The sequence below is a fragment of the Sylvia atricapilla genome, chromosome W (genome assembly GCF_009819655.1).
Source record: "Sylvia atricapilla isolate bSylAtr1 chromosome W, bSylAtr1.pri, whole genome shotgun sequence".
NCBI classification, from domain to species: Eukaryota; Metazoa; Chordata; class Aves; order Passeriformes; family Sylviidae; genus Sylvia; species Sylvia atricapilla.
The window spans coordinates 6,850,605-6,860,627 of NC_089173.1; the positions used below are offsets into that span (position 1 = coordinate 6,850,605).

The 10,023-nt window shown below is 50.5% G+C and overlaps 1 protein-coding gene across 1 annotated transcript; it reads right to left on the reverse strand.

Annotated features, from left to right (window-relative positions):
• Window positions 1–729: 729 nt before the first annotated feature.
• LOC136373381 (protein YIPF6-like) lies at window positions 730–7,755 on the reverse strand. The gene is made up of 7 exons (XM_066338289.1): window positions 7,675–7,755; window positions 6,724–6,852; window positions 6,108–6,186; window positions 5,715–5,757; window positions 4,902–5,027; window positions 4,642–4,799; window positions 730–3,435 (listed from the first exon to the last, which is right to left on the reverse strand). Exons 1-7 carry the CDS (start codon window positions 7,753–7,755, stop codon window positions 3,317–3,319), a joined length of 735 nt encoding a protein of 244 aa, XP_066194386.1. The 3' UTR covers window positions 730–3,316.
• Window positions 7,756–10,023: the final 2,268 nt, after the last annotated feature.

Genomic DNA, 10,023 nt, shown 5'->3' on the forward strand with positions numbered 1-10,023 from the left:
CTGGTGACCACTGGGTCACGGTGGCTTTCCCCAGCACCGCAGCCCATGCTCGGCACAGGGGCAATGTGTCCCTGCTGCCACCAGCTCCGGGCCAAGGCTCCCCAGGGTCGTGTCATGGATGTCCTCAGTCAGCCCGCAGTACAGTGCGAGAGCATGGACAAACTCCTTCCTAGCCACTGCCTCAGATCCTAGTATGGTTCAGGAATGGGTTTAATAGCCATTGGTTCATTAGCCAGTCAGGGATGGGCCTTAATATCCATTCACCCATCGGGCCCTTTCCTACCAGGTTTCTGCTCCCCCATTGCCCCCACCTCGTTCAGCCCCCAGTGATGCCTGGCCAGCACCGCTGAGGCACATGCAGGTCCCTTGGATGGCTCCTGAGACCTCCCGACCCTGAAGCCACTGGAACCCCGATTTTGGGGTACACCAGCACCACTGCTCCTTCCACAAGCAGTCTGTGAGCACCAGCAGGATCCGAGTCTGGGCAGGGCAATGTCCCGGCTCAGCCTCAGGGGCTCTGGCATGTGTGGCCCACGTGTCCTACTCTCCATGTGGGGCCAGGGAACACGAGGGTAGGGACTGGGGAGCTTACCCCCTCCTGCCCCAGCCAGGCCAGGGGAGCTCCTGGTACTGCAGGTGCCACAGGAACAGAGAGCACAGAGCTTCCAGCCACATGTCACATTGCCCACGTGACTTTCCACCTGTTTGAATTCTTCAAGTTAAAACAAATAAATTATTTTCCTTTTTACTGGTATTAAATAGATCAAAATCAAACATACACAACAACTGCTGATAAACAGTATTTAAAAAATCCTAGTAGAAAAGAAAGCCTAGTTTGTGCATTGGAACATCAGCAATTTCTCTGCAGAGCAGTTCAAACACTCCATTATAGGCAACACAGCTGCTTCTCCTTGCTGCCCATCCCCAGCAGCTTTAAATAAGAAGGAAAGGCCTTTCCCCTGGGAAAGCACTACAATTCTTACCACAGACATTTCCAGCACAAATTAAACTTCTCTGTTGTGGTGACAGGGATCACTCCCCTGCAGGGCCCTTGGGAGGGATGTGCTGCACACCTGGCTGGACAGGATGAGGGACATTCAGGGAGCACTCAGCACTCGCATGTGACACCAGCACTCTAAGGGACTATTAATCAGCTACATTAATTCAAGGCATCTGCAAATATCAAACAAGCTTGAGGCATTTTGTTTCCCTGAACCAAAATGGTTTGGTTGTGTTTAATGTGCCCATGTCCCATTGGTTTTGGGACCACCCTCTCACCAAGGGACTACTGGTTCTGTCACAGCAGGGGCCCTTCAGGACCTCCAGGAGTGGCTGAGGAAACCAGTTTGGTTTGAGCCCAGTTTGGGCTTTTTGACTTTCTGAAGTCATGTAAAAAATTTCAAAATATTACTGGAACAATTACATGCTACTCCAATTATCCTTCAGATAGAACAGCTCAAGTCACAAGACCCAGAGAGAATCCAAGGATTTCTTTGAAAGTATGGTTAAATTCTTGTAGGACAGAAAGATTTGGCACAAGGAATCCCACCATAGCCATCAACAGCTTTACCATCCACTTCCCTTGAACACTTCTTTTCAGCTTCAAAAAGCTGAACTAACATTTAAAGGAAATAAAAACTGCACACTTTAAATAAAAAACACATTCCATACCAGCAATAATTTAATGGAAGCTTTAAAATTCCCCTTTACATGGTTCCCATGTCTACAAACCACCACAGCTCCCCTCCAGACCCTTGGTGCCACAGCCAGGCTCTGCCACATAGTAGCTTGTTATCCACAAATGCAAAAATGCACTTTTAATCTGAAATTCAGCAATTTCCATCCCAACTCCCACCCATCACCAGTGTTTACAGCACAGATTGCTCTTGCACATATAACTAGAAATTAGGCACATTCACACCTCAGCAGAATGCACAGACCTCAGTTTCAGTCTATCTGCACAAATGTAGGAAAAAGGACATTTTACAGGAGCTTTTTCACCCCAGATATTTCATGGATTGCTGACTGAGAACAACAGACAACAGGAATCGTTTCTGTAGTTTCCAAAAGCAAGTCCCAGCTCCCAGTGTCTGTGCCAAAAGACACCTGACTCTTGCACACCTGTACCCAGGAGAGGTACATGATGAACCTGCAGTGATTGGAGGAGCCCTCTCCCTTTCCTTAAAGTATTAAGCAAAATTAAAACCCCACAAAACAATCCACAGAAGAGTGTCTGACATCTCATGGGAAGTACAAGGGAATAAAATGCACATTTGCACACATTTCTTTGCTGTCCCCATGAACAACCAAAGGAACAGTCACACAGAGGCAGGTGAGAGCAGAATTCATATCCTGCTTCAGAGCAACCAACATCTCTAGTACCATTTACTATCCTTCCTTCAAGCTGTTTTTAACACTTTGGGGCCCAAGCCCTGGTATGGTTTTTCAGACTCAAACAGCCTGTGCAGCAAAACCTCAACTTTTTGCACAGAATCCCTTGTTTTTATCATACATTCATGGTACTTTCCAAGAAATTTTCACTTCCCAAATGCAGAGTGAGAGCCCAGTCCCCTGCTACAAAGCAGTCTCAGCATTTCTGCAGGACTTTGAGCTTTGTTCCCTGTGGTCACAGGTCTGTAACTTGCAGTGAGCTCAGTCCCCTCACAGCTGCAGTGCTGAAGGAACCAAGCTGGAACCCTCTTTCCTGCCACATGAAGGGATGGACACACAAAATACATGGATATGGGCAAAAGCAACTCCCTGCCACCAGCTCCAATTCCCTGCAAAGGGACTCAACTGAGTTTTGACTGAACTCTCCTTTCCTGGGAAAGCCCCAGTCCCTCAATGCCCTGGGTGTGCATCCCACCACTCTACAAGGGAATGAAAAGAAGTCAGACATATCTCTTTCCACTCATCATTGCAGTGAAGTTCTATGGTTTGATAAGGCTTTTTTTATCTTCATTGGGAATCCAAGCACAGGCAGGAAATCTGCCAAGTTGTGCAAACTACATCTCCCAACAGCTTGAAAATCCAGGATTTCCCACTCTCTCTTCAGATGGAACAATCCCTGTCCCAGTGGGCATTGTTTATTTAACACTGGTACAGAACAGGGCTAAATAAACCCCTCAGAAGCTGGACCTCAGTATCTTTCACAGAGGGACACACAAATGAGCACTTTTTGCATCTCTCTGGGTTTATCCCACAACCTGCCTTTTTACAATATCCCTATATATAAATTAGAAAGAGATAAAGCCAAGGATTCAATGCAGCATCCATGAAAAAGTCCAGTCTGTGTACCAGTCCCTCAGGATAGTGCTCACTGGGAAGTAAAGGTCAGGATCATCCAGCTGATGACGAAGTAGAAGAGGAAGATGGGGTACATGACGAGTGCCTTGCGGTTGGGGGGCTGGCTGTTCGCCAGGAATGCCGTGGATGCTGCAGAGACACAAAACATGTGGAGCAGGAGCAGCAGAACCCTCACAACCCCCACTGCATAGAGCAAACTGCAGTGAGGATCTGCACTGCAATTCTGTTGAAAAAGAAACCACTGCTCAAACCAACGGGCTGTAATCACCAGCAACTTCCTTTATCATACAGAATGACAAGTCATGGAATCATGGAATCACAGCATAGTTTGGCTTCGAAGGGATATCCAGATCCATCCACATGGAGTCCCTTGTGCTCTTAAAGGAATGTCCTACTGCCTTGCCCTGGAAATGCAAAGATTACCCCTTGCAGGTGTAACAAAAGGCTTCTCCCTCATGGCTCCTTGCAAACATTGTGCAATCTTCTCTTTGGGCTTTGCAAATCCATCACCTCCTCCATGGTATCCCCATTCCCTGTTTCCCCATTGGCTATGGGGCCTGATGTCCAGTTTACTGTCTTCCCTATGGCCACTTGCCCCCTGTCCTGCCCCCCTTGTACCACTCACGAACATGAGACACTATACAACTGAGAGAAACCACATGATCCCCCTCTTTGGCTCTGGATTTCACCTTCAGCACATGGAATAAATGCTTGCTGGAAATCGATCTGGGGCTGGGAGCCTTCTGCTTCTGCTGAGCTAGCCTGATAACGTGTGTGGATGTGTGAGCTTGATTTGCTGTCTGAATTCTTCTCAAGCAGTTTCTCTACTGGAGAGGCTGACTGGGATCTAGAAAGGCCGTAGCTGCACTCCGAAAAAGACACACTGTTACACACCCCCTGCCACAGCCAGGGACACCTTTCACTAGCCCAGGTTGCTCCAAGCCCCAACCAGCCTGGCCATAAATGCTGATTAACACTGTACAATGAGAGCCAGACTTACAGATAAAGAACAGGAGAAATTGTACAAATGCATCTCTATAAAATCAGCATTTTCTAATAGTATTTATAATATAATCATAGAATAAACCACGAAACAGTCTCAGAGTTTCACACTAAATCATCATCTTGCTGCCCAAGGCAATTTGCATATGACCATGGAAATCACCAGGAGCAGAGGCAGAGCCTGAACCTCTGCTAGCTCAAGGACTGGAAGAACTATTTCTACAGCCCTTCAGCAGCCCAGGGACACCTTAGACTAGAGCATCCCTTGGTTTTGCCTGAGGGAATGAACATGGATCAAGCTCCCCAAGCACAGGGCACAGGTGAGGGACTCACCCAAGGTGGACCAGGCGAACATGGTCCCCACCACGATGAGGCGGATGATGAAGCTGACGGTGCCCGCACCTGCCAGCAGCACCAGCCTGCACACCAGCATGGCCACGGTCAGGGGCATCACGCAGTACCCCAGCACACACAGGCTCTGGAAGAAGGAGCTGCACAGGGAGACAGCAACAGGGAAACAGCAGTCAGGCCAGGCAGGGCAGAACTTCATGCACAGGAGTGCATGAACTGCCACAGAACAAACCCGCACTCACATGGTCCCTCCCAGAAGTTTTGAGTTGAGTGTGATGACAACGGCCCCAAACCAGATGATGACAAAGACCTCAGCAAACTGGGGCCCTCCGTCATCCTTGCTGTCTGCAGAGCCATCCTGCAGCATCCTGGAGTGGGGAACAGGGAGAAACAGCTGCAGTGGGGAACAGACAGATGGAGGCATCAGCATTGATGGAGTTTTCCCAGACTGGAATAGGTGCCAGAGCAGGAGTCCCAACACTGATCTCCAGTTATGCTGCAGGCCCATAGTTTTTCATTCACTTTATATTTTCATTATATCCTCAATTTGCAGAGGAAAGGAAAATGGTTGTGGCTCAACTGAGGTGATTTCAGTCCATTTGTTTCCCTGTTTTGAGGGCTGTGAAAACGTTCAGAAGGGAATCAAGCCATGGACAACAGACTGAGATGGAAATTAAAGTACCAAAGTTTTGGTACCTCTCAAAGCAGCAGAGTAGTGTGTGATTGAACAAACCAGCCTCAAAGAAACCTTGGAATAACTATGGGATGCAGGCACCACAGCTGAATCGGGACAACTTGAGACACCTTCAATAAAACCATTCCTAGGCCAGGGGACAAGGAAGAGTTCATCCTTAAATCCTAAATTTAGGGACAGGAGGTTCCAATGGGCTTGAAGTGTCACAAACACATTTTATCAGAGAACCCAACCAAACAGTGCTTGCACAGGACAGAGAGGGATCAGATGAAACTGATCTTAATGCATTAGTTAGTAATTTTTAATGCCTCTTCCCTCACGCACTGGGCTACAAAACCCCAAATTCCCCCAGAATACTCACAGAGCCAGAGACACACACAGCACCAATGGGCCCCACAGATCCCCTGCAGGGAAAGGGAAAACACATCACAAAAGTCACAAAACCATCTCAGTTCCGCTTTCCTGGGAGTGACAGAGGCCCTTACCCAACTCCCAAGGTGCCATTTTCCACATCTCCCTGCTTTACAATTTTCTTATTCAGCATCTTACACCATGATCTATAATAAAATTCATTCAAGATCCACCAGTTGCTACAGCTCCCAGTTCCACCCATCCTGGCCCATGCCACCCTGTCATAGAGCCCTGGTGACACCCTGACTGTCAACTCTGCTGCTTAGGATGTTCAGCACTCCTGAATCCCTGTCCTGCTGGATTCTGCCTCTCCTCTGGAGATCAGGAAGGCCCTGACACGTACAGTCCCTGAGGAGCGCGCTGCTCTTCCTGGGATACATGACATGGACAAACTTCTTCCCAACGGCCTTCAGGTCCCTCATCTGAAACAAACACAAAATGCTTTAATTTATCCCCTCACAAAAATTACAGCTCCTAGCTAAAGCAAAGAGACAGAAGTAAAGAAACATGGATGGCAACTCAGGAGAGGATCCAACCCAAGTTCTGTACCATCTTCCGCAACAAACAATGACTACTTTTCCTACATTCTTTAACAACCACAGCATCACATCCTTTTCTTTAACAACTACAATATTGTATCTTTTAATAACACCAGAATGTAACCAACAATTTGTTTGCTCCTCTAGGAAAAGAAAATAAATGAAAAATATCTTCAGTCAGTAGAGTTTCTCACAAGTTCCCACTCTGCTCTCACATTGATTTCAAGACCACAGAGAAACTTCAGGCCACAATTCAGACCCTTTTTGACCCACAGGAATTTGTTTTACGTGATGAGTTCTAAAACAATCCCTGCTGAAGTACAGGTTGAGCAGAGCTGTGCAAAACCACAGGTTTTGCACAACAGCTGTCAAAGACACCAGAAAACATGAGTTTTACCCCAGCCATGGGCTCAGACTCACAATTGTGTCCTTGACTGGCTCATCCAATGTGGAGTAATCCTCATCAGGAGAGTGAGATCCCACAGGGACAGTGATCTCCCCTTCCACTGGAATATCCTGAGATATGGACACATCTGCCAGACCTGGAAACTGAATGGGTACAAACCTTTAGGAAGAAACACGAACATGCTCGTGTGCACTTCACATGGGTTGGGGAGGGATAGAGCTGCTCAGAATTCAAGGATACAATGAATAAAAGGTTCTGCAGCAGAGCCAGGCTGTTGCTGCCCGATGTGAGCAGGTCATGGCCTGAAGAGCTGAGCAGGTGTGTGTGAGCCTGTCCCCTGTCACCCTCAGAACCCGCCCTCTGTGCTCTGTTCCGGCAGCAGTAACTGAAAGAAGTAAAAAGCTGTGTTTTAAGGGAGGTGATGCATGAGGGCTGCACAGCCACACCACCCCCCGAGTACCTGCAGCCTCGGAGACCATCATGGACACCGCCGGCCCAGGCACACACCGAGGCTGCTCAGGAACCAGCTTAACCGGGCTGATGCCCTCTCCGCTGCGGGCGAGGAAGGCTCTGGGGTGCCCAGAGGTGAAGGTAAACAGGGCACAGACCGACCGGTTCTACGCCAAACACTGGGGCAGGCAGGGCAGGGAAGGCAGGGAAGGCACGGCGGGAGGCCGGCGGCTCCCCGGCCCTGCGCCTGACCCTCTCAGCTTTCCCGTCTTCTTTTCCTGTCGCCTTCCTCGCCCCTGTCCTCGGCCCCTTTCCCCGTTTCCGCTCTTCGAACGAGCCGCCGCCCGCCCGCGCCTCCAGACCCCGCTCCGCTTTTGCCCGGCACCTGACCGACTGCCTGGCCCGACTCAGGGAGAGAGGGAAGCCCAAACGCCCCCGGCCCGCCCGCAGTCCGGCCTCCTCGGTTCCCCTCCTGGCTCCGCCAGCTCTCCCCAGGGCCCCCCGGCCGCACTCACAAGAACCCCCACAGCCATGATCCCCTCCGCCGCCGCCGCCATCTTAACCGCCCCGGCGACGTGACGATATCTTGACGTCATCACCGTGCGCCGTTGCGTCACGCGCCGCCGCCGCGGCGTCCATGGCAACGCGTGCGGGCGGCACCGCCCCGCAAGCAGGGGGCGCACTGGAATCGGTCAGCGGGGCGGCGGTATCTCCCGGCCTGGATCGTGCGGAGCGGACCGGGCCGGTCGGGCTGGGCGGGCGGTGGACCCGGTCGGCTCATCCCGGACTACACCTCCCAGCGCCAGCGGCGTGGCCAGAAGCGCGGCAGGCAAGCGAGCGGGCGGGGGTCCCTCGGCCGAGGCGCGGGAGCGGCCAGACGGGGCGGGCCCGCGGGATGCCGGCGGCGCGGGGTGCCCGGGGTGCTGGCGGCAGCGCTCCGTAGGCACAGCGCGGCGGAGGTGGGCCGAGCAGCGGCCATGGGGCACCCGCCGCTGGAGTTCAGCGACTGCTACCTGGACAGCCCCGACTTCCGCGAGCGCCTCAAGTGCTACGAGCAGGAACTGGAGCAAACCAACAAGTTCATCAAGGAGGTGATCAAGGACGGCAACGCGCTCATCGCCGCCATCCGCGGTAAACGGCCCGGGCCGGGTGTTTTCCGTTCCTGGGCATCGCTGAGATATTAATTTTAAAGAATTAAGGACTTTAGTTAAAGAATTAGACGTGGACTTGCTGACGTAGACTTCCCTTTACATTTTGAAGAATAAAAGACTTTAGCACGTAGACTCCCCTTTTACTAACTAGACATTGCTGAGGTAAACTTCCTTTTTTTAACATAAGCCGGATTTAAGGAACCGATAAATCAGGAGACCTGTCAATAGACTCCAAGAACACAATGTGATCATAAATCAGATAGTCTTGAGAAAACAGGATCCAGGTGTCACCAACACTAAAAGGTTAAAAAGGCAAAGCGAGGAAGACACATCTTACTTCATCATTTTCAGACCCCACCCCATAAGAAGGACCACCGACCCATTTCAAAGAACAAACTATGCATGCTTAATTGCTTTTTGGCTAATTACCATACAAAGCGAGGAATGGGATGGATCAGAGTCATGAATATGCATTTGTGTTTTGGGTATTCAACACTTTTGTACATAAAAAGACCCTGTGATCATCTGTAAATTGCGCGTGTGTATTTGGGAGCTATCCCGCACGCTGCCCGGCGTCGTAATAAACATACACTTTCTAGCTTCAAACTGTTAGAGAGTCTTTGTCCGTCATAGTTGGATATTGGTATTACATCAATATCCATATTTTTTTTAACAAATCATTTTGGCGACCGCGGCAGGACACTGCTCTCTCTGGCCGAGGGAGCCATCGGGGTCTGGGACCCCTCTGGGCGCCCGCCCAGAATTTCCTGGGAAGAGGTCTCCCACGGCCCCGCTGACACCCCCGGGGAAAGACCAGAGCCTGCTGGAACTACCGACAAAAGGTATGTTTAAAATATTGGGAACAGGTACCTTGGAATAGAGGCGGCTTATAAGTCATAAGAGACGTCTTATGCAAAGCAGAAGCCTGACTGGGTTTTGGAAACTCCGCGGCGTCTTGTAAATGGTTGGTTGTGTTCCAGGTAGAGCTGGTAACTTGTAGCTCCCTCCCGTAGAGGGGAGGGCAGCAGCGGCCCCAGGGCTGCAGGTTTTGTTGTTTGGGGAGCAGTGATGGCTCCGATTTTGGTAATTTAAAGCTCCCTCCCGTAGAGGGGAGGGCAGCAGCGGCCCCAGGGCCGTAGGTTTTGTTGTTTGGGGAGCAGTGGTGGCTCCGATTTTGGTAATTTAAAGCTCCCTCCCGTAGAGGGGAGGGCAGCAGCGGCATCAGGGCCGTAGGTTTTGTTGGTTTTAGGAGCAGTGGTGGCTCCGATTTTGGTAAAGCTCCGTCCCGTAGAGGGGAGGGCAGCAGCGGCCCCAGGGCCGCAGGTTTTGTTGGTTTGGGGAGCAGTGGTGGCTCCGATCTCGGCTTGTAGTTTAAAGGTGCGCCTTGGTGATCCATAATCTGAAAGGCCGGCCCGAGTTTTGGGGCACGGAAGGTGCTGTCTTGGGTCGTGGTCCCGCGCCGAAGGTGTCTGTGTGGTGGTCCTGTGGTTTGGTGATTGTGTGCGTTTTGGTGAGGAAAAGAATCATTTGTGTACCGTATGTGTTGTGGTTTGTAAAAGCTTGTGTAGTACGCGTTTTGGTTTGTGTGACTTTGCTGCGTGTTACTAACCTTTGTGAGTGTTTTTGGAAGTTTTGCAAGTTTATGTCGTGATTGAAGTGTATCTGTAATTTGAATCAGTGTGTTGTTTAGTAGAAAAACATCTGTGGGTGAAC